The following is a 26,901-nucleotide window of genomic DNA, read 5'->3' as shown; positions in this document are numbered from 1 at the left end:
CTGCAATTTTCATGAACACTTATGTGTATACCAAGAACCATACAAGATACATGGTACTGTCTGCATTAGTAAATGCCACAGGATATCTGTTTAATTTGAATATAATTATGATTTATAATGCAGGAAGGTATCAAGATGGCTATATAACTTCATTGTGAACTACATTAATATCATTTAGCGTGCTATATTAAGTCTGAGATATTTCTTCTTCCTGTTAATATACTTCAACCGGATAATTTCTTTAAGTTTTGTAAGATGTTAAATGTACTTGGCATAAGGCATTCATCAAAGTGGGGGTGTCAATGGATAAGGATCTGACTTTGACTGTAAAATTTATTTCTTAACAAAATAAATAGTCAAACGCCTCTGTCATTTTTCATAGTTTACGATTCAAGAAAAAGGAATGAGCAAAGTTATATAAGTTTTCATTGTACAAGTAACTGGAAATTTCCCCTAGATACACCTAGTATTTTATCATAAGAAAATATACAAATTTATGAATACAAAATACCTTTCAAAGTGTGTAATCACATAAAAATAATGTCATTCGACAAAACAACTTGGTAATATTTAAATGACTCTAAGTACCACTTCTATTTATCTAGGTTTTTTTAAATTGAAACCCCTTGAGCAACATTTTTCTATCAATGATGTAAGTTGAATTTTTTATATGTGAAATACAATGATCAACATGGGACAGCCAGTGAATACAGGCAGTGAAATAGCTTTTGTTCATGATAAACTAAGAATAACTTTAAAATTCTCCACGCAGATATATGGATTTTAACACTCATATGTAATTCCAAATACCCAAGGATACATATGGTGATGTATTGTCAACAATACACATTTCTTATAAGTGTACAGTTTGTGTTAAAAAGGCAATAAGTAATAAGTTGGGAAACTAAATACAAATCTATAATACGAGAAATAGAAAATGACCTTTGTTAAACCTTTTTTGTTCGAATAAATGCAAAAGAAAATCGTTGTATATCATCTAAAGTGTTTCATATTACCGCTTTTGTCTTATTCTTGTGGAACAAAAAACTATAAAATGTACATAAGGCCTCAGAAATGCATTTTTTGTCATTCTTAGATAGAGCAAACAGAGTTTTATAACAACAAATACTTGTTTAAGAGAATGATAGATCACCTTTTAGAAAACAGCACTTAATGTCAAATTTTTTCTCATAAGAGTATCAAAATGAAGACAAAGCAGTAGCTTGACTTACACAATGATTAACATTAACTTAGAGGTTACATAATTTCTATTCAGAAACTTATAGCAGAGAACTTAAATGAAAATAACAAAAAAGAAAAATGGAGAAATAAAATAAATCATTTCGAGGCATAAACTTATTTAAATGTTAAAGCGGTATAGTTTAAAAAGACGTTGCAGAAGAGATGAAGGAATATAATGTCTGGGTAAGTTAAAAGGGTGGCAAAAGATCGGTTACCAATGGTGCATTAATATGAGTGCAAGGCATGATTAAGACACATCTTATGTCAATTTAAACTGCTTATTTGTCGTAGATTCACATTATTCAAACATCTGACTTTCAAAGAATTGAATACTTTTGATGTGAATAAAAAACCGCGTAACATAGAAGCAAAGTGTCAACACTAAATCATACAATCTGATCCGGTATTTGGTTACGAGTACAAGCTAAATCATACCAATTTATCATATAATAGTGTTGCAATAATACAGTATAATTTAATTTTTTTTACATTACACATTGCTTTCTTTTATATTACATCACCCAGCAAAAAAAACTGCTGAACATTTTATGACCAAATTAAGTTGAAAGAACCTGAATCAAGTTATGCTATCCTAAATTATGTCGTGTGTTTAATTTAATTTTCTTGGCGCAATTTCCAATGCATTTAAATCACTCGAAAGCATTCTATTTATATCTACTGTTGACTTTTTAATATATAATTCATTGACCACATGTTTTATGAGTATTTATGAAAGGCGTATAAGAAATTATTTTTTGTCATAAATTTTACTTGTCCTTTGTTTATTGAATGATATTCATTCGAACTTGTTATACCAAAGACTGATTACATGTAGGTAAATCTTCAGTGCTGTTATTGTACGTAATTTATTATCGTGTCTATTATTCAATAAAAGTTACTTTTCACAAAATATCTTCTCACTAAATAACTTCTTTCTTTGTGAAATATTGACGTATATAACGTATTATATAATTAGTCTTTGATGACATTACCAACATTGATAAGATATACAATTTGAAAGATCTCTTGAAGTTTTCCTTTCAATACAGAGGAATAAATCCGTAAGCTCTTACAATCTGAAAGGAATTCAATAAATATTTTCAGCAATTTCGTCTCTTACTATTCTCTTTTTGCTGGTTTGTTTATTGCAGATTCTACCAAGTATCATTTCAAATAATTATATAGATGCATTAATTTATCAGAACTGACAGATACATATGGAAGATAAATAAACAAGACATACGTTAATACTCAGGGGGTATGATGCATGTTACATTTTAAAGTGGCGACATGTTGAGCCGTCGTATCTTTTCCCATGTCATTTTTTTTTATTTAATATGTAAAAATAAATATTTTGCATTTTAGAAATAATTGTTTGTTTGATTAAATGCATTTTTAGTCCAGACTTGAATGGAAATGACGTATTTTAGTATGACAAACAATTTTATGGAAAAACTAGGAGGTTTCTTTGTATTTTTGACAGAAATGTTAAGTAAATTATTCATGATTCATTGTTTTAGAAACGCAGTATGGATAGTAATACAATACCAGAAAGAAAGTCGGTAACTTGACGGATGCTTTCTACAAACGTAGTTTATTAGCAGAAATTTGACTGTTTAATCAATGCAATTAGATAAATCTTCGGAGATATTCAAAAAAATTACAGAAACTATCAACATGACCTCTCAAAGTTTTTTTTCCAAAAATGAGCCAAAAATAAGCCAAGTGCAAATACAAATCATAGCAATAAGACATATAGGTAACATACTGACGTTATCACGAAACTATGCTTTCTTTGAATTTCTTCAGTCATATACTGTCCGAAGACTCTTGCTATTTATTACATTTATGTGGTGTACAAGGCAAATTCCAAATTTTCTGTGTCGTCTAGGTGCTACAGGCATTCATGCTTTTCTATTTTATTCCGGAAGCCTACATAAAATGGTGTGCGCACATTTGTAAATTTTCTATCTTCCTTTTAACTGACCTAACGGTGGCAATATAATCTGATCAACAGCAATTTATAAAAGGTAGAAAACAGAAATTGTAGGATTTACTTTTTCTATTGGGATAGCCCAATTTTCTATTGGGATAGCCCAATAATGTAACAGTTTGCTTTATTTTATGCCCTTTGGGAATTATTTCTCGTCTGAAGACATGTTGAAACATAAATAGTCTACAAAACATTAAAAATATACCAAAACTTATAAAATCTCTAATATAATTCATTTGTGTTTAAGTATTTTGAACAAAAATACATATATATGTACACTTATAGGTACGTTGATAAAAGTGCGGTTTTAGGTGTAAAAGAATGTATATAGAACAGAACAGCTAGATGTTTTGCTTATTTTACAATAACATTTATATCGTCGTCTTTTGTCGTCGTTTCAAAGTGCATAGACTCAAGAACAACGATGTTCATGCATACTTATAACAATATACTCGTATATCAATATCATTAAAGTAAATCAGAACAAAAGAGGATGAGTATTTTTTCACTGAGTTCAGGGATCATGGTTTTGAAATCTTTCTGGGTCACCGACATGATCCTTTAAAATTAAGCTCAAATAAACAATAGGTTATCAGGCAATGTATAAAGAGTTGTTTGCCACATGAAAAATATATGCTACCATTTAAACTGCGTCATATAATCTGTCAAACGTGTTTTTATAACATACTGGTATAATATATTGGTGCATATTTGAGAAATCAATTGTAATAAGACAAATGTTGTGTTTTTATAACCTATATACAATGTATACTACTGTTGTAAATATATGTATTTATTTTATTCAAATCAAAGAAAAGAAAAGTGCAGTATTATACAATAATGATAAATGATAATAAAGACATTTTGACTAGTTATATGTCTTTTTAAAATAGTTTTTGACATATAACCTACCCAAAGCGACACATGTTATATAATTCTAACTTATTAGAGCTGTCAGTTCAGGTTGAATGGGCGGCGATGCCTTTTGACAATACACAATATCTTCAAAATTGGACCAACCCTTCATGCCGAGTTTTATTAGGTAAATGTTATAAAAGCTTACAATCCTTTTATAAGTTGCTTTAAAGTATCATATTAAGTTAAATATGTTTACAAACGTTTATACTGGAACATATAATCTGTCAAAAAATCTTTATAATTGTATAAACTTCTCAAACACTTATCTTTTTGTGTCTGGGGTTATCACATTATACTTGCATTTATTTACTCACCAATTAATATCTAGATTTGATACTGCATTTTCTCTGTTTATTTCTTAACTCGTAATTTGATATACAGAGAACGTTAATGTTACACTTGAGATATATAGAAATATTGATGATGGCATAACATTTATTGTCGGTAGTTGCTGCCGTAATGGCTGATTTTTTTTAGATCAGGTTATTTATCTGTGATGTTGACAATCAGACTAAATAGAGTTGAAAATTACTCTTAAGGGTATTTATTTGAATAAAATGTCTGGAGTTTCACATGAAAGTATTAAACAATTAAACGTAGGTGTAATATGTAAGCTTAACAGTTTTGACAATTAGTGTGCATCTAAAAGAAAAGTTTTACTAGTTTTAACACAAACTAATGGACAGCCATGGTCAAGTTAGTGTTGTGTTTTCTGCATTGTGATTGTTATCTATTATAGCACTCAGACACACAACTGTTTCGGATGATTTTGCAAGAAAAATCAAATGCCTGGTACTGCATTCTCACGCATATTCAAGTGTTTGTGATAGGAGAAATGATCAAATTAAAACCAAATTGATTTAGAACTTTATGTAGATTATGTGCTTGTATAATTCACTTCCATTAACAACAACCTTTGGACCCTGTCAGTGGCAAGCATTTATATTCACCTTGAGCAAGAGACTACACTCGTTGCTTGTTACGGTTAGTTGCAGGAATGGATTTGAAACTGTGTCCATAAGTTTGTTAATACAATTATGTTTAAACTTGAACATATTGCCACCAACTTCAAATATATCTTAATACATATATTTATCATTTTGGCTATTGTTAAATCTCAAAACTAGTGAAAAAGTACATTTCAATAAAATATTGAAAGTATAAAGGAAGACACAGGGAAACTTTTCATTTCTTCTTTTTCAATTTTTCTTTCTTTATTCAGTAAATGTCCTCAAAATGACACTAGGCAGTCACAAACAACATTTCTCCATATTAAGAATAAAGTGGTTGTTTCCTAACTTTCTACGTACGCGGGTCAGGTTAGAGCGTTATGATTTTACAAAAGTTGTCTCAGTGAACTCTGGAAATGTTACAGAACATAACAAATCAATGCTTATACTTGTTTTAATCATACAATATCCACAATATCTGTTACTGTTACTTCCTAGGGTTTGTTAAAGTCACATAACTTGTTTTAAAACTACTCGGTGATTGTGTCGGCGTCTAAATTTCGTTCAACATGTATAAATATATTTACGCTTCAAACTCAAAATATATAGAATTTATACATTAATTAATGCTGATTATAGTACACTTATAGTATCATTTTAATATTTGTGTCATTTATTTGCCTGAGTATCCCTTTAAAACTGTAGACAGGAAACGAGTCCGTGGGAACAACGCTGAGATTGAGTCCGATTGGGAGCATTTTCCATTTTTTATAAAAAAAAAATATAAGAAAACCCGAGTTTTGAACATTACTGGGTTTAAGCTCTTGTACGTATAAAATAATTTTCAAGAACATTTTCAACCTAACTTCTTAAAGGTAGTGAGAAAAGTTCGAGTGGGAACATTCATACTGCTGGGAAAGTTGAAGCTGTGAAATAGTGGGATATGAAAAATGAAGTACAAATGTCACTATGCATATTTTATTTATGGCAAGATTCTTCGATGTGCTCGATTTTGATAAATATTCAGTTTGATTACACTTTTATCTACCTGATAAACATTATACTTATTAGTGGAGGAAGTCCTGCGGCGCTCTCTAACTGCATTTTATTTCTTTAATTTTGAGTAATCTACCCGAATAGCTTCTTCATATTTAGATTTCAAAATTAATTCATAAGTGAAATCTAAAAATAGAGACAATTAGAACCACTAAAGAAAGTCCAAAACGACAAAAAATGAAAATGTTGCAGGCTTGTTTGATTGAGCTTGTTCATGAACGGTACTGTCAAGTGCAAACTACCGTCCACGTCCCCTAGCATAGACTAAAGCAGAATTCAACATTCACACATGAAATGGCAAACTTTTGAATTAAGAAACATCCGCAGATTTGTTCATACGGCGGTTATCATGGAACCTTCAATGTGACACTTCCGTGCCATTCCTTTTGAAAATGGGGCGTTTTGCCCCGAATCCCCTTAAACGAAAAAAAGGGGGCGGAAACTAAATAAAATGGAATTTTTGAAGGGGATCAAGAATAAAAATAAAACCCTGCATAATAACACAAAAAAACCCCGTCAATACGACAAATTTAAAAAGTTTTCCCAAAAAACCTTTTATCGATGCCCAGTATTTAAAACGTTTTAAAAATTTATAGAAAACTTAAAAATAAAATAGGGTTCAAAGGAAATAAAAATCCCCATTATTTGTAATACCGTTTGCAAAACTTTAATACAAAAGGGGCTCTTTAAATTTTTAATTTGGTTTTAAAACATTTCGATTTATTATGATACATTTTAAGTGTCAAATCTCAAAAGGGACAGTTGACATGACGCTTCAACAACAATATTCGTAAAGTACACTCATAGATTAATATCTAAATTCTCATAAAAATTAATCAAGAAAAGATTGCAACAATATAAGACCTCATTATCTAAAGTTAATGCTCACTTTCTAGACATGAGACTCATTACAACTCTCAAGTGAGCTATGAGCTTAAACAATGATAATATTCATGACATTTGACGAACATTTTGTATTTATAATTTACTTTCCTTTCCTTTTAATTTACCCAGGGATAAGAGTGTTCAGACGTTTGTGGGTCACAGGGGACGAGAGGTAAATGCGATCTACTTTGACGAACTCCGAATTTCGAGTGCCGCTGTTGATAATAAAATCCGAATATGGGATTTTAATGTATGATGTTTTATCTTGATGCCAGATCTTCATAACAAGTTTTTGTATTGTTTTTTCATAAAAACGACAGTTTTAAGAAAATCAAAAAGTTATTTGCATGTAGTTTGGCCTACATTATACAGGTATGCCAGACTTTGTAGCAATGCAGTCTGACCAAGCCCTATACAGTTTGACACAATTTTCAAATTTATTTCTCAAATATTGATAATGGTCAGTTCCAAAAATGGAAGCTGGACAAGTCCATTTTAGTATTTGGATAATATATAGTAATAGAACTAGTAAATTCAGCTCAAATTTTGCATATTACATATTGATTTTGTGGATTATAAGGATTTCTACATTTTCAAACTCTCAATATATTTCCAATTTAATTTTGATTTTTTTAATCTTTGATTGTTAATCTAGAAGTATGCAGCTTTAAAATCTACACCTAATTTCAGATGGTGTAAAATTAATGATATATTTAAATAAAACACATATAGTGTTTGTTGAAAAAGTTTTTTGTTTTGGCAACTTTTGACATTTAACAGTTTATACAGATGGTTCAGAGTTACAGTTATTGTTTTGTTTATTTGATATCTTGCTACTACACCAGCATTGATGTAACACAAAAACCGTTAATAATATATAATTTCGGAGGGCTTAAAGATCCTGTATGTTGTAAATGAGGTTGCATACCACACTTAAATGAAATTATGTACATGTATATGTATATAATTATGCTTATAAAACAATTTTCAAACATCGAAGAATATTTGTACATATTATATGTTATCATTAAAATATATACATTCATTTCTTATTGAAAAATTTCACCTAGTCTTTATAGAAAATCATTTTGTATTACCTTTATTTACATGAAATTTAAATTCGGTATTATCTTTAAAAATAATGCTTTTTGAAACTTACAAAATTGATAAATCTTAATTTGAACATCATATTTATGATATAAAACCATAAAGAATTGTGTTACAGGAGCTTTAAATTCACATTGTTTCATTATGAATTTAAATGAGAACATTTGTTTATTTTATTGTTTTCTAATTTTCAACAAATATTGGCATGATGAAAAGGTTAGTCAAAAGAGTGAATTATTGATGTTAGGAAAGTGAAAGTCCATTTTAAAGGTTGCTGACATCAAATTATTTCCCGCTCACTGGTATAAATACAAATCCTATCAGATTTTTTATTAGATAATTATTTCGCAAGTACAATACATTTTATTTAATATTATTACAGTGTTGTCAATAAAAAGATGCTGAAATGGTTATATGCGTAGTAGCTTAAAACGTGATTGTTCAGCGAAATCGACTGTAGAAGAAAATAATAAAATATATTGCCTGCAGTTTTTTGTATACAATGCTTACAGAGTTATAAGCTATATATCCGCAGGCGTTACAGGTTAAGCCTTTACCGAACAACAACCACTTCCGGATAAAAACCGCTATAGAAACTAGTTCTTTATTCTGCACTATTGTTACATTCCGACTACACATCATAATTTCATATAAGTTCTGCACTATTCTTCATTGTAAAGCAAGTATTCATTGTTTGCTCGTTTTGTTGCACATAAACTATTGTAAATTATTGTTTTGTTCAAACAAATATGTTATTAACTAATTTAATTATTCATTTAATCATTTATTTTGTCACTTTTCTTCTTTTTATATTGTTATAGGGTGAACAGGATTTTGATATCTGGTTATATAATGTTATTATCTATGGCTATCACTTTTTTAACAATTATTATATTTCTTTCTCACATCTTGGTTCAGCACCATTACTTTCGTTAAGACCCAGATTTTCCTTTACATCCGTGTCAGCACCTGCCTTAAGGTTAATGTCCTGGTTATCACTATGTTTTCGCTCTTCGTTTAAATTTTGTCCATACAAACAAGTAAAAATGGTAATTTTTGACATTTAATTCTGCATTTTGTTCAAAGTAACAATGCCTTTTTTTAATAACTAACTAATACACCAACATTAAGATATCACATATATTATCAATTATATATAATTTAAGAGGGCTTAAATTTACATTGCTCCATTATGAATGTAAAATTATATAGTCTGAAAGTGATTTTGCCGCCAGAATAGAGCCTGACCAGCCATTGTGACAAGTCTCTATACAGCTGTTTGTGTCCCAATTTTTGTATTTTGTGACTGAATCCTTTCAACTTCAAAGTTCTTCAATTCAAAGCAAGCTACATTCATTCCAAAATGATCAGCAAATTAAAGTTGAAAACAATAAAGCTTGTATAAAAATGCTAGCGCTGGAAGTTGTGTAAAGTGGTTTCGTTAATGGAGTCAATGAATATACTCATGAACCTCGTTTGTGCCTTATATAGTGCATGGAGAAGCATATGAGGTCTTCTGTTGCCAGGTACTTATAGCATTTGTATAAAAAAATAAAATCCATACCAAAATAAAAATGTGTTTTAAGGTCTAACAATTTGTACAAGGCATTTGTTCTAAATTATAAAAACTGTGAAAATAAATAGAAATAACTTTAACCATTATTATATTCCCTTCTCACATCTTATTTCAGCAACCTTACTTTCGCTTAATATCCAGATAGTTTCTTATATCCGTGTCAGCACCTGCCTTTAGTATAGTATTCTGGTTATGACTATTTTTCGTTCTTCGTTAAAATATTGTCTGGACAAAAATATTAAAGTCAGAGATATTGTATACTAGTATCTCCAAAGGTGTTCATAACTGACGTCATAAGTGACGATTTCTAAAACGTCATACTTCTTACCTCTTTCTATTGTTTCGGTTGAGTTTTGCTTTCGACTATTTCGGTTGCACAATTTAAAATTTTTAGATTTAGCATATTATATTTTAATGATTTAGTATAACTTATAAAAGGAAAAATGACCTTTCCCTACTTTTTTTTTATAATTTGGGTTTTTAAAGTGCCCATATGTAGATATACTATTTCAAGAACTTTAAAATTTCTCCGTTTTCGAAATCCCAAAATTAAACAAACAAAGTAAATTTTGAAGCCGTGACTTTTTGAAATTTTTCATAAAATTAATAAAAAAAAACAGATTTTGATACAGACTGATTTTAAATGCACGGATGCTGCTAATTTGAATATAAATAATCTATATGCAGAAAAATAAACAAGACGCCTATATAAATGTATGTGTTATTAAATTCATTTAGTATGCCCCTATTTTCTATAATTTCTCCTTCCCATAAAAATTCGCCCGGGTTAACTTGTTTTGTAAGATGTTGTACTGTAGATTTTTAACTTTATTATATCTCCAATTGAAAAATAAACTGGCTTAAATTATACATCAAAATGTGCGGATGTCCAGGAAAAAGAATCAGACTTGAACATTAAATAAAATTATTTCATTGCAAAATAAATAGACACATGCCCGTCGCAGCCATTTATTATAGAACACGAATCATCGATATAAGATTGTTTTTATTATTATAACACCCTGTGCTGCTTTTATCTTCAACATTTTACCATAAATTATGCACCTAGAATATTTTATACTTGAGTTATATTTATCAATAAAGCGGCAACATTATATTGATCACAAAATAAAAATACAGAACATAAGAGTAAGTTTTCGCTTTTCTTTAATAATAGGTCATGTTAAACTAAATAATAATAATAAAAAACACTCAAACATTTACCTTTTATCTCCATAAAAATATAAGGATTTTAACCATCATGTGATCTTTCAGAAACGATCTGTATGAGGTGGGCTTATCCCCCGTCGGTTTCGTACATTAACTTTAGGTATGTCTAGTCACACTGAAATAAATCTAAAGGTAGTTATACTTTATGATGCAACATGAAATACAGGCGACTATATGTGTGCCAGTTATATAAATTAGGTCCTGAACTAGTCTGCGCAATACGTACTTTTGATATCATTCGACCCGGAAAAAAATTAATTGATGATACTTTGTAGTAGATTTAACCATTTAATAAATCGAAGTAAGGTTGTAATATTTATCATATGTAAAAATTTAGAGTATCCTTCAGTCAATTAGATAAATGTAGTTAAATGTATGACAGACAAAAAAAATACAACAACAAAGAAAAAAACAACAAAAAATAGATTTTATCATTCGAAATTTGACATATTATCTATATACTTACTCAAATATCTCTCATTGCCGCTCAATAATGCACATTTAACTGACATAGCTTACGAAGTAACAAATTTCTCTACATTTCACGGTACGAACACAGGTAAACTTTTATGTGTGAATATACTCACCGGAAAATCTCTGCAGACCTAAGATGGTGCTAAAGGTGTGCGTTGTATATCATTAAATAATATCATATTTTGCACTTTAGTCTGATTTCTTTTACATACTTTAATTACCATATGATCCTTTCTATCTTCTTACTAATTAGTTATAATATAATGGAAAAAAATATTAGTGTAAAGTCATGATATAAAGATTCAATTGACGTCAAGATGGATGATAGGCGAATCCCATAATGTTATACACGTGGTCCAATGTTGAACTAGGTAAAACCTGTCTTTTGATATGTTTTGAAAGCAGAAAGACGAATCCCATAACGTTATACCTGAGCTCTGATGTCAAACTAGGCTAAGCTTGTCACTTGATATGTTTTGAAAGCAGACAAAAGTGCATGAACGTTCATAAATATAACAATAAAATGTTTAGTTGGGAATTTAATATATGTAAATGAAAACAAACGGGTAATAACACAGACAATTCACAACAAATTTCAATTGAAAAACATAACCTCGATCTTTGTTCCTTGTAAAGAAAATAATTTTTAATAAAATAGCGTTAGAAGAAAGGAAATATATTCCAAGGAAGATGACACGTGTTCGTATAAAAATCAGCATAAATTCGTGTAAATGATCATGAAATGCTTTTGCATCGTGTGTACGGTTTATCATGAAATTTAAATTTTTAGGCTTTGTCAATGAATACAAGGGCGATTATGAATGATTAAGCAGAACACTTAAATTGACAAACTTCTTTTGAGGAATAAAAATTAAAGCATTTCTAAGGTATAATAGGCCTTTTAACTTGAAGAAGTAAAGTTCTAAACGCAGGTGCAGAAGAATAAAAGAATGGTAAGTTAAAAAGAATAACTTAAATGTTTGTCATTAACAAGATGGGTAAAAAGATTTGTTAACAAGGTTGCACTCATAATCATGCCAATATAATAGCTCGGACATCTTAATTAAATCAAAACTACTGAACTACTGTTTTTGTCTAGATTCCTATTTACACAATTTCAAAATGAATATTTTTTTTATGTGAATATAATAATGTTATAACATAGAAGCAAAGTGGCATCACTAAAACACGGATTCACAGTTCCTGATCTGGTTATTTCACGAATACAAAATAATTTATAACATTTATTATTAAATAATGTCATATGAATCAAGTAAAAGAAAGGGCATCGAAACACGAGGTTGTTTAAGTTAATGTTTCTTGGTGCATTTTTAATTCATTTAAATCACTCGACAACATTCTATTTATCTTTTGTTGTTTTTTCAAGACCACGTGTTTTATGAGTATTAATGAAAGGAGTGTAAGAAATTATTAAAATCAGAAATTTAACTTGTCCTCTTGTTTCTTCAATGAAATTCATTCGAACTCGTTACAACAATGGCGGTTGACTGCATGTAAGTAGATCTTCAGTGCTATATATTATTGTATGCAAATTTTTTATTTTGTTTATTATTCAATACTAGCTTCTTATCACAAAATATCTTCTTACTAACTAACTTCTTTCTTATTAAAATATTGACGCATATAAAGTATCAGTCTATGATGAAATTACCATCATAAGTAAGATGTACAACTGAAAAGATCTCTTGGAGTGTTCGTTACTTTCAATACAGATGAATAAATCTGTAAGTTTCTACTAAAGTTAATAGTCTGACAGAAACGCAATAACAATTGACTGTAAATTAGTCCCTTATTATTCTCTTCTTATTATTTTTGTTTATTGCAAACTCTACCAAGTATCATTTCAAATAATTGTACAATTTAATTAGAACTGACATATGCATATGGAAGATCTATCAAAAAGAGAAGTAAATTCCCAGCGGCGGCCATATCCTGGATGTAAGTTACATCCTACATTTTAAAGTGGCGTCAAGCTTAAACGTTTCACTTTTTCTTAAGTCATGTTGATGGTTAATATCCCAAAATAAAACTTTGTAGTTAAGAAGTAAATGTTCAAATTTTGATATAGTGCATTTTAGTTGGCACTTGTATCAAAATGATGTTTTTAGGGTAACAATTTATTAAAAAGTTCAGAGGTATCTTTGTTATTTTGAGAGAAAATGTTAAATAAATGGCGGACTTTCACCCCTCAACCATTCATAATTCATTTCATTAAATGATAAAGCAGGGATACAGTATCAGAAATAGAAAAAGAGTATCTTGAACATTTTGATCTTAACAGGTAGTACATAAGCGGTGATTGCGAATAAGATACGTTTATAGAGGTTTCTATATGAATTATTCATTTTTTGTTAATAACTATACAAAACCTTTCAATGTTGTTTTCAACTACGACCTATTGGAAAATAGCAACGAGTAAAAAGGTACTTCAATATGTTACTATGTTACCACATAACTATGTTTTTTCTGAAATTTGTACAATCATATACTGTATTTAGTCTATGGCCATTTAGGAAATTTATCACACAGGGTGTGGTGAACAAGGCAGTTTCGAAATTTTCTTCGTCGTCTTGGTTTTGCTTATCTCGTTTAGTTTGTCATTTTCTCTCTGGAAGACAAAATAGTGTGCCCACATCTGTCAAATGTTATGTTATTTGATCTGATCTTTAGAATTGACTTGAAAGATGCAATATAGTCTAATATATACGAATCTAAAGAAAACTTCAGACTGTAGTCTATGTTTTGGAATAATCCAATAATGCAACATTTTTCTTTGCAAATTAGCTTTCAGATGACATCCTACGGGAATCACGTTTTGTCTGAAACATATCGAAATATTAATAGTTAATCGAAAATGATGAAATCCTTAATATATTTCATTTGTCTTTAAGTATTTTAAACAAAAATAAAAAATATATGTATATGTGAACTACAGATACGTTAAAATTTGTTTCAGGTGTTTTTGGAGGTAATGACTTTACATGTATGTTGATAAGAGAGAAAGTTATTTGGCGTATTTTACAATTACATTTGTAAAAGGACTATATCCCATTCCTATGCCGTCATTTAAAATTGTATAAGTCCAAGAACAACACTATCCATGCATATTCATTGCAATATAATTCGATGACATTTAAATAAATCAGAACAAGAAACTTACATTCAAATAAACATATAAACTCATTAAATTTTGAATGCCAATTTGACCATGATACAAATCAAGAAGAACATTAACGCACTCAGCTATCTGATTTTTCGAGTAGCGACGTAAATTGGCTTTTTATCTTGGGGTTTAGAGAGAAAAAATTGTATTTTGACAATGACACAAAGCAGAAAAAAACCCATCAAAACACTCAGCCATCTGATATCTACTCGGGGACTGCTGCCCATACTCTGGCACAAATCAGAAAACTTCGATGCTTCGATGTTTGCTAAAGATTCATGACTACAGTTGAGCCAAAATAATGTAATTTAAGAAAAATGTAAAAAGACTTTGAGAAAAGAAATTGGTTTAGATTCAAGTAAAAATTTACATGTTATGTGCGATTATGAACTGATTTTGCAATATTTTTCGCCATATTCTTACTGCGTAACTATTTTTGCTTATTTGCAACTTTTTTTTATTAGATTGCAAGTGGTCTTGGCAATGTGTTAATTATTTTCTTTGTTCACTGCACAATATTTTACTTTTAAATAGATCTTCATTTCAAATATTTTAATGAAAATTAAGCATGAATTTCAAGGCATGCTTCATTAACCACATCATTTTATTTTACTTCTAAGGTTCAAGCTAAGTAAACACTTAATAAAAGAAAACAACACACTGCAAGGTTTTCTTTTTAGACATTGCAAATTTCAACATTTAACAAACAAGTTCTTATTTAATCACGATAATGTTTATTGAAGCATTGTGTTTTCGTCTTCAATTTTTAATTTGTTTTCTTTTTATATATATCCTAATGAATATCAATAAACAAAGAATTATACGCATACAAAATTCAATTTTTCAAATAAGGAGCGTTACCTTTCTATCAGAAACATTTGTAGAGAAATATATACAATAACAAATAGTAAAACAAATATAAAAATGTGCTCCCTTTTTAAAGCGTTTAGCTATTTCTGAATAATAAAAAAAATCTCAAAGAATTTCAATGACTAAACAAGATTTCAAAAAGATATTTTCTAGTATGTTTGTATAAAATAGCGTTCGATTAAATAGAAACCCAAAAATAATAGAAAAAAATTATCGTGTTTGTAGTTAGACGTTGTGGAAAAAAGATCATTGTTCAGGACGCAGACATGTCGACACTAATTCTGTTGTATTTCGTTATTAATAAACATTCGAAAATTGTCAGACAAATGCAACAAACTTTATTTCGCATTTCTTACATCATACTGTTTCTTATATACAAATCAATAAAACTACAAAATTATTAACTTGTGTAATTGCTTAAGAAAGAAAACTGATAATTGCAAGAGAGTATTAAAACGGTAAGTTGTTTAAACAAAGTTCATGCAATAAGAAAAAGAAATAGTAACGACACTAAGAACGAAGAACTATATGGTGAACATTATGTTAAGGGACAATTTATTTTATATGTATGTCAATCATTCCGATTGAAAGGAATGAAAGTTAAAAATTAAGAAATACTGCAAAACTAGTACTCACAAGTAAAAAGAAAAGAAGAATAGTTTCGTTATGTTATTGGTTAATATATCAAAAAAGACTGGTTGTTTTGTCTTATTTTGGGGAAGTGAAAACATGCTTACATCCAACGACTTCTTTTCATATTTGCTGAGAACTTTCTGTCTCCGTAAAAGCTGATTTGTAAATCAACAATGTAATAAAAACCACTCTAAAACGATTTTACAAACAAAGAGATCAAAGCTTAAATGTATTTTCGGTAGTCTAAGAGATATTGCGAAGTATGCTTGAAGCTTATATTTACGTAAAAAGTGGATATATGAATTCATATAAACTCTAATCATTCAGGAGCTCGAATGTGGTCCAAAAGCCTAAAATCATATACTTTGAAATTATTTGATAATTGTATCAACTTGACAACCTTAAACTGAGTTACCACAGCAAAAATACGTAAATATACTCAGTTTTAAATTAAAATTCATATCTTGTGCATTATTGGACCAATTTGAGTTAAAATTTTGCACGTCCAAACTATATCAAATCGTACAAATCTTAAAAAAAACTTCCAGTCCCGTCATGTCAAAAATGCATTGGTGCAAAATGGGAGGGACATGTAATATTTAAACTGATAAGAACTAAAGGAGCAGATACGGAAAATAAATGGGGAACGGCTAACAAGTAAAATAAAGGGTACAGAAATTGACATGTGGTGAGTGGAAAGAAAATACCTACCGTTTACGACAATTTACCAAGATAGAACATCACAAAACTTGTCGGCCACAGACAAATTAATTTGATTTACGTTTGATGTTACCATTTTTATGTATGTCATGGGATGGAGATTTTTGTTTACGTATGTTAAAGGTAGAAAAAAATGTCAATGCTGGAACCTTTACAGATATGATCTAAATGAAAAATATATTATTATCATTGTCAATAAGACAAAGCTTATTGAAAAAAATGTCTGCATACTACAAAAGGTCTTAACTCGTTTTCTGCTGATAATTTGTAGGGGAGGGGGGTCTTAAAGGGAAAGTGTATTCTTTAAAATTGTAACTTAACCTTTACTAGAACAGTTACTAGAACAGATTAGGTTATTAGCCTTGAGCTAAGTTAGCTTGCACACAGGAACTATACTGTTGGTAGCTCATTATTTGTGTACACTGATATTAAAATCCTCGGAACTTTGAATAGACCAATCCACGAACAGCAACCTTTTGTTCGACCGGACGTGAAGGATTTGGTTGTCTGTATTTGTTATATGGCTGTTCTGTTAAGCACTTGTGTTTCCCGCTGTTTTCTGTCCTGAATGAAATTTTGTCCGTTGTTCTTCTGTTCTCGGACGTCGTTTCCTGTTCCATTGTTCTGTTTTATGTAGTATTTCTTTTCTGTTTTTTTCCTGTTCTTGTCTGTATCGTTGATGTTATTGTGTCTTTTGACGTGTCTTGTTTACTGGTGCCGTCTGTGCCATTAAGTTTTTGCTAACTGTCCCGAGACGTTCCTTTTTGAATGTTCAGTTAGGTCTCTTGCTGTCTGTTCCGTTACATCCTTTTTATCTGTCTTAGTCATTCTTATAGTGGAGTAGAACTTCTGACCACTTGATTTGTAGGCAGACAAGTATGTGTCTTTTCGATTATGTGTCTTGTAGTCTATATTGTTATGTCTGTTATTGTCATTTCCATTGTTGGATGGAACACGCTTTGCTTTCTGCTTTAGTATTTTCTTGTCTGCTTACTTGTTGTTGTCTGTCCCGTTAGGTTTATTGTCATGGAGTGTTTGATGTGTTTTCCGTTCCTCTATTCAGTGTCCTGTAGACGAGTAGACGTCTGTTACGTATATGTTTGTTGTATGTTCCTGTCATGTCTAATGTTTGTTGTATGTTCCGTTAAGTGTTTACTTATTCCCTTTTTTTTGCGTATTCCGTTATTTCTTATGTTATCGATTCGCCTTTTCTGTTACGTTGAGACTTTTTTGTCTGTACAGTTGATATCCTTGTATCTTTAAATCTATTTCGTTTCTTCAGTTTCGTGTCTTGCCGACTGATCCATTAAGTGGCTTGTAGAATGTTCCCTCAAGCATTTGTTGTTATATGCCGTGTAAAGTCCCTTTTGTATGTCTTGTACTGTCTGTTCCGTTGTGTCTCCTTTCCTGTTTTCCTCTTTTCCGTTATATCATGTGAATTGAATTCTGGTCAGTTTAGTCTGTATCTGTATGTTTTAACTGTTTAGTCTCTGTTTTTATGTTCTATTCATTTAGTCTCTAGAGTCGCTATGTTCTAGTTTTGTCAGTCCTGTAGTCATTTAAATCTTTTAGTGGAGTAGCGGGGAATCGAACTCACGACCCCTTGATTGGTAGGCAGATAGCGTAACCACTGCACCATAGCGCCCGCTCTGAATAATAACTGTTTTTGAAAGTCCTACATACATTATATTACTTGAATGGCTAACAAAAATGTATTGCAATTAAATTTTAACACCTCTCCAATCCACGTGACTTTTTATATATCGTCAAAGAGAGTACATGCTTTACTCTATTAACGTTCTATTTTTATAGATAACTTTGCTGTTACTTTAAGATACCCTGGAAATTTAGTGGTAGATACCCGGAAATCTTAGATATATCAGATAGTGTGATAATGTTCTGGTAGAGTTATTCTAAAACCGAGACTGAATTTCGAAATTTTAAAGAGCTGCCATGGTATTGCAAGCATGCATACCAATCCTGATTTCAGACATTTAAAGCAAATACACTGGCTACTTTGCGTAATGAAACGTTTTAATTTCCATGAAATACTTGTCATTGAATTCAGTTAACACTGTAATGTAGATCAAAGCGCTGAAAGCTCTTAATGCGACGGCATAACTTAGGCTATTATAAGACAAACAAATAAAAGAATGCGACATGTCATTATGTCATGTTCAATTAGTGTCTTGTACATCCCTATATAAGTTAAAGACCCCCTGCAGGTGCTGTATTTAATGCTGTAACATTAGAACAGAATTAACCTTTTCATACAAAAAACGCAATTGAACCACACATTTTGTTTGACATGAATGTTAACACTGTACAACTTTATGATCTAACACGTTCCATTTCCCGTTATTCAAATCTTTTGCTCGCTGACATGCTACTAGCCTTAAGATATGGCGCATGCCACTAAACAATGAGTAAACTTTACCTAATTACAAACTTTTCTTGCAAATCAGACAGCATTATCTACCGTTTACAGCGGTGGTGCTAGAAAACCCTGTCTTACATTCCCTTCTCCATGTAAGGCAAGTCGCGTGCTTTAAATGACGTCATTGCCACGCGCCTTTTATGAATGAATTCGTTCTTAGGATGACGTCATTTTACAATGAAGTTCTACTATAAGAAAAAAAGTGCGCAATGAAATTATTAATTTTCGAAATTTCTGTTCTGAAAATAATTGACATGTAATATGCAAGGAAAGGAATCAAACACTGGCTGTCGACACAGACGGGAACATCCAGCTCTCGGCTGACTGTTTAGCGGAAACTCGACAGAGCCTCGTTACCGCCGTAAACAGTTACCTTCGAGCTAGATATTCCTGCCAGTGTAATATTCTTATACAATACACCGCAGATTTTGTCTGTGACGTACAAAAATAACTGCATCACTGTTCCTGGCAGAACAACTTGAAACTGTGTAGGTGGATTGGTCTTATTTAAAAGGCATGCAGCTGAAAGGAAGGGGTGATGAGTACTATAAAGGGTAATTTCCGTTAAAAGTATACGTATCTTGATAACATGTTTATATCTAAATCCATGTGTGTTGACTGCATTCTTATTCATACATATTACATTTGTCCATCTTCTATGATCTACATACAGGATTGCATTATATTAAATGCATATATGCCATTGCGAGGAATAGTATTTAAGATCGTTAATGCAGAACGGATATCATTGGTTTTGATTTAAGTCTTGTATGAAGAAGACACATTATTGTATAGAATACATACTTGATGATTATAGAAAGTTATTTGAAATTATTTGTCGTTTATGTTTTTATGACATAAGCAAAGTGGAAACTGCTTGTATATTTCGTTAATTTCATTTATATAAAATATTATGTGTGCTGATTAAGATCCATTGCTTAAGAAACTAAAATTTATTAACGTTAAATGTTCTTTTCAGACAAAGATACAGGTTCATACATAACAGGATCTATGCTTAAAATAAAAATCAAAGATTTTGTTCATACACAATTTAGCTAAAAGAAAAATAATAAAAAAAAACACAATAATTGTTCCATGTAATTTCACTTCCCACTATCTTCTTCTTACTGGTCTGTTATAACAACCTATATTAAGTGTCATGTCAAAGAGTCTCATCTAAATTTCTATATATGACAGACATACTCGTTTAAGAAATACAGATACAAAATATATAAAAATGTATTGCCTTACCACAAGTTACAAGTCTCAGCGGTGCAAGATGCATGTTTCATTTTCATTGTGGCGTCCTGCTATGCTGATTATGGTGATGTACTTGTTTGTTTAAAATCAAACGTTTTGGTCTAGATATTCAAGACACAAATGAATAGGATGTTCATATTTAGTATGATCGATTTAGTGTATTTTACATTGGAAGACCAAATAGATTTTTCACACCTAATAAATTATTTCCTTTTTAAATCGATCCATGGAATTAACTATAAGGGTGCAATACCGTCTGATATATAGCACTTGTTAGAAAATTTGAGACACAAGTTCATGTTTCAGTATAAGCCAATTACTCTAGGTAAATTCCTAAAATACTTGCAACTTATTTTAGAGGAAATCCTACGGGAAACATATTTTTTTCTATTATCATGTTGTAAATTAGTCTACCAAAGTTGATTATATATCTATTACGTTTAATTTGTGAACTTTGAACATAAAATTGTATATAAGGTACAAACACTTGCATTGATAAGGATTGAATAAATCAAAACTTAGGTGATAGGAACAAATTATCAGTTGTTAATTGCCCGGTTATCTTGTAGTTGCTAAGTAAAAAAGTGATATCTTATCAATATACATTAATTCTATGATACATAATTATAGTAGTCTATTAACATAGAGCATATTAAAATAGCATTATCTTTGTTATTTAAAAAATCTAACAAGCAATGTTAAATATGTTTTATTAAAGCCGATGCTATGGGACGTGAGGCACTTTTTCATTATCCCTTTTGCACAGATTCAAATAAACCGAGTCTGGAATTCTCATGTAATTTTGTTGTCATTAATGCTTCCGAGGGATCACCATACTTTCAGACTTTTTACTATTCTCAATCATTCACCATATAATATGTGTAAACAGTTATCATGAGCTTTTAAGTAGGTGTCTAAAATCATTCACCATATAATATGTTTAAACAGTTATCATGAGCTTTTAAGTAGGTGTCTAAAATTATGTAGACAATTAGCCTTATCTGTCTATTTTCATTTTGTAGCTTCTTTATCTTCTAAGGATAAAGTCGGAAAGATATAAAAGAATAAACTACAAAATGATCACAATAAATCATACAGCAATAAAAAGTTTAAAACATTTATGGTTTAAAAGCTCCTTAAGCCTCATAAATGAAAACGTTTTTCATTTGGTAGAAAAGGAAAACACGTTTTTACATTGTTGTAATAATGGTTTTAAGACACGTTGAATGCTTTTCGCATGACGAAAATAGCGCTGAGTAATAAGATCATTAAAAACAAAGAAGGCAAAATTCAAACCAAGTGTCATTTTAAGTACAATACAAATTGCTAAAATATGATAAACAAAATCAACATGGAAATGCGGCGTTCAATGAACGCAGCCCCCACACGACCCAGCAACAATAACCAGTTGTAAGGAGCCCAGGAGGACCCGAAACAAAAACAGGACAGGGCGCAAGGCAGAGCACCGACAGACTCATCACTTAAATGATACTTAAAAAGAAATAATAGTAACCGACAAGGAAGTTAAAATGTGATAAATAAGTACCCTTCTGGAAACTGTACAGGACATAAAAAAGCAAAAACCTTTTTTATAAATGACAAATATATTACGTTTTAGACTTAATGGGCCACAAAAATTTACTTTTCTATTTATTACAGATATGGCAACACATTGCAAACAAATGTAGCATTACGCTCCCATTTTTAATGTAGCTGTTTCTGAACCAAACAATGTTTTAAAGAAATGTCTGTACTAAAGTAGTCATTTTTGTAGCAACTCAAGGGAAATTAAAATTAATAATCTTGCATTCGGAACTGATAAACAGCTAGACTTCGTGTATTTGGTAAAATTGACAAAAAGCGTATATCTTAGAACAAAATCATTCCTTGAGGTCGCAGAAATGTCGGCATTAATCTAGTTCTTGAATTCTAAAAATGCTACACAAATGCAACAACTTTTAAGTGTACTTTCTAGACATCCTGACGTTAATAACAAATTTAGAACTGATGTACTTACTTAGGGAAAGTATATGTCAGTACATGATAAATGATTAGTAAAGATACAATTATGCCAATTTCTGTTTAATATTCCAATTATTATTATAAAAAGAAAATAATAAAAGATATACTTCGTTGCATAATGAGATAAGTAAGTAAACATGTTTTTATGTCTTATATTGATAATTCATCTTATAGTTTTCAGGCAGATTGCATTCACGTACATTTATTGTTTTATATTGTCCGTATATTGGAGTAATGTTATGAAAAAAATCAATAAAAATTTCATCCTGAACAGCTGCATTCATATCGTCAAAGTATGAGTAACGTGGAAGAAAAATCTGAGTTTTGGATCATTATATATATATAAAATCTACGGTGCTACCCTCGTCAAAACTTAGGATTTTTAATTAATAAAATGCACCTTTTCCGGAGCAGACAGTTCTAACACCGTTTGTCAGATTCCATCCGAATTAACCCTTATCTTAGCGAGCGGAGGTTCTTCTTCTGTCTTTTGAAAATAATTATAATGTTGTTTTTTTTCGAGTTGATTTTCTGCAAAATGACAACAAAAATTGCATATAAATAATTTTAACATGTTTCCCATTCAGTACATATCTTATAATTTACGTCAAATTTTACCATTTATGGCTATTTTTCAAACATCCTGATATAATTATTCATCTCTAATAATAACGCTTTTAGATTTTTTACAGTTGATATAATTATTTTCTAGTCTTTACTCAATTCACTTAATCATATGCGCTTCATATTCCGTAGCTTATCAAGTATGTAATTAAGGTCTTCAAAATGCTTACTTACATATTCTATTCTCAAGAACATTTTCTTTTGGTCATGTCACACTCTTCTTACTAAAATACCATCATTTCTAACGTCCTTCAACTCTAGTTGACATTTTGTCTATGTAACAATTTGCAATATTACACTTTATATTAATAAAATCCTCTAGTTTTATATCAACAAATTACTGGATTGCGAATGACTTCATTTCATGACATTCTTTCGTAAGAAAATAGAAACAAAGGCAATAACCATACCCATATCGCATCTTCTTATTTTTGCTGTTTAATTAAACACTTTGATATTATACTTCATACCGTCTACCGTCACGTTTTACACAAGAATGTATTGTCCGTGTTCTAAATCACAAATGATGAAAGCAATATTATGAACGTGTATGTCATTTAAACAATGATTTACATGGTATATTGAAATTTCAAACGTAAATGACTTTATATACATGTAATTTTATATAAAAGTTGACCTAAGTTCTACCTGAAAATATCAGTGGTAAGCTGCTCACGAGTTCTTCATATTCAAACCAAAAACAAACAACCAATTAATTACTGTTGATATCTGATAACATTTTCTTGACACAAATCGTGTTCAATGAGACAACCATGTATATTGTAATGTATACTTACATATTCTTTACGTTCATATCACAAATAAACCGTTAACAACGCCACATTACATCAATTCACGTGTAACTTGCATTATTTTAACACGTGATGAATAAACACTATATGTGAAATTAAACTTTACAGACACGCCTTGTTTATGGTGTCTATTTTTCGTAACCAAAACTAATAACCTTTCCTTTTTCAGTTCAAAACCATGAATATTTAAGCCTTGCTCAATGTATATATCATTAACTTTCAATTTTCCATCGTTTGAACTGTCTAAGTTGCACATAAAACGAGTAAAAATCAATACTATAACTTGGCTAAATTACAAGTAGATCATAAATAGTATGAGTAAATATGTATTATCATTGTTTTATATTTTATTACAATTGCCGTAATTTGGTAAATGATTACATAATTTAGCAGCGGATATTAGATTGAAAATTGCCATTACCTGAACTGCTTTGTTACTATAAAACGTGATGACTATCACTTATTTGCCCTAAAATCACAAAAATATGAGAACAAATGCAATGAAACTTGAACCTGCTGAAACCAAAAGTGATCAACCTTTGCCATCAGTATAGAACCAGGCCAGCCTTAAGACATCCGTGCAGTCCGACCAGACTCTATACTGTTGACAGCTCAATTTTTGTATTTTGATATTGAAATCCCTTAAACTTGGAATGGAATAGTTTCAAATTTAAAGCTTGACAGATCCATCATAGAAAAAAAAGCAGGTTAAGAGTCGAACAAGTTTACATTCCATAAACGCAGCCCCTACAAACCCAAGAATCACTGAATCATCGGTGAGGTACCCAACAGAGCACGAAACAACAACAGGAGAGACACATTGGGGGGGGGGGGAGGTGTACCAATAATAAATTGAAAATAACAACAAACATACATAAGAAAATAAAATAGTAAAAGAGAATATTTATGGAGGTTATTAATTTAAGGCGGATTCGGATTCGGAAAATGGCAGGGCTAAAATCACAGAAGCAAGGGATTGGGAGTATGTCGCGGTAACGAAATGAAAATGCATAGAATCACAATCAAAATTGAACAATAATGAAAAGCTTACTCTAAGTCCAAATATGTTCGAAAATGACGAGACGCTGTAAATAAAATGATTTCCCGCAATTCTAACAATTGCTTTATTTACAGAAGATGATATAAATAAAACACAGTATTCTCATGTAAATATGATAGAAAACTAACTGAACATAACGAAAGAATTCTGTGTCTTTAAAGAAGACAGACCTATAAAGTATCACATTCAAGTGCCCGACAAAGCAAGTCATAAGGCGGAAAATCAAGACCAATTAAACTAGATAATATGACAAACATATGTAATGCAATTTACATATTTAAACACGAGGGCATGTCACAAACTCTTACATCTATATAAATACCCTCAGTACTTCCTGATTTCAAAACCAATTACGTTCAGGTTTGTTATTTCAAAACATGTATGCATTTTACTTAATGTATTAATTCATAATGGTCAAGTTCTCCTTTCTATAAAAACTCAGAAGTCAGCTTAGAAAAAATATTACATCATATATTTACTTTAAAAGGACCAACATCAATAAATTATTCAATCCTGTCTATATATATTGACTATACCGTCACTCGTCTCTAACCTCTAGTCTTGCTATCCATATATCAATCATAGCTGTGTGTATGTCTATGAATATGAAATGCAATCTACCTTATTTGATCACGCCTGACAGGACAGGTCAAGTGCAAAGAAAATGTTTCATTTAAAAGTTTTATCGTTGAAGTATTTTTCCTTCGATTTTTTTAATATATTGTATAACAGTTTCTGTTTTTGTGGAGAAGGAATACGTTAAGTGTACAAAGAATACTGGATAAACTCTATAAAAAGTTGCCCCGTACTTCACTTCAGTGTTATTATATTTTCTGGTCCTTGGGGATCATTGATGCCAGCACTATTTAGCGTTGAGAATTGAGTACCGCTCAAGCCGGTGCTAGGGTGGCGTGTTGGATGTTTCACTTATTCATTATCCCTCATGTACAGACTCAATCAAAGCGAGTCTGCAATTTTCATGTAATTTTGTTGTGATTAATGCTTCCGAGGGATTACTTTGTTTCCAGATTTCTATGTTAAGTTTTCTGCAAGTGTTATTTATTGTTGGCTGTGTAATAAAAATGTTGTTCCAAATTCAAAAAATACGATTTTTTGTGCAATTTTAAGTGACATAATTTATTCATCATTTATTTATCCTTTATATCGTTGGCGGGTTGAGCTTAATTCGCTATATTTTTTAAATAGATTGACTTTAATAACGGTCATATTTTAGGACATAACAAATCAACTGCCTAAAATATAACCTACTGCCTAACTAAATTTATCTATTGAACGTTCACAATACATTCCGAAGGATATTTATAGAACTTTCTGCAAGTGTTCTTGGTATTTGATTATACCCACGAACTCAACTGTAAAACGAAAAAAAAAACATTATAGGTCTAAAGTTATTTTGACCTTGACCTGTAAACGCATCATTTACAATTTGATGGAGGTAAAGTCATCTCAACGCACGTCAAGTGGATGAGATAATTTTTTATCCGGTATGCCGTTATATTGTGTATGAATATGAAATGTAATCCGTCTTATTTGATCACGCCAGATTAGACAAGTTAAATATATATAAATATTTGTTTTATAATATCAATTTTAGCCATGAAGATTTTTCTCCATTTCCCTGATAAATGATATTACTGGTTCTAAGAATTAAAGCCATGAATGAAAAATAAAAATGTCTATGTTAAGTTTTCTACAAGTATTATCTATTATTGGTTATGAAATAACTATTTTGTTAAATGACGTTGATCTGGCACAATGTTACACATTCCAAATGGATGATATCCCTCTGGTCTGCTGCTATTAAGTGTCTGATGTTTTCACCTACGT

The 26,901-nt window shown here is 30.5% G+C and overlaps 1 protein-coding gene across 2 annotated transcripts in view; it reads left to right on the top strand.

Annotated features, from left to right (window-relative positions):
* Window positions 1-7,313, top strand: part of LOC132752799 (uncharacterized) — a 57,876-nt gene extending 50,563 nt beyond the window's left edge. For both annotated transcript variants that reach the window (XM_060743186.1, XM_060743183.1), the window contains one exon: window positions 7,174-7,313. In XM_060743186.1, the coding sequence (XP_060599169.1) occupies window positions 7,174-7,300 (127 nt within the window). In that variant the 3' untranslated portion in view covers window positions 7,301-7,313. The remainder of the gene's footprint in view (window positions 1-7,173) is intronic.
* Window positions 7,314-26,901: the final 19,588 nt, after the last annotated feature.

Source organism: Ruditapes philippinarum, unplaced genomic scaffold, assembly GCF_026571515.1.
Source record: "Ruditapes philippinarum isolate M1 unplaced genomic scaffold, ASM2657151v2 ctg395_1_1_1_1, whole genome shotgun sequence".
Classification (NCBI taxonomy): domain Eukaryota; kingdom Metazoa; phylum Mollusca; class Bivalvia; order Venerida; family Veneridae; genus Ruditapes; species Ruditapes philippinarum.
Note: the sequence above shows the minus strand (reverse complement) of the source record. Positions and strands in the feature narration are given on the sequence as shown.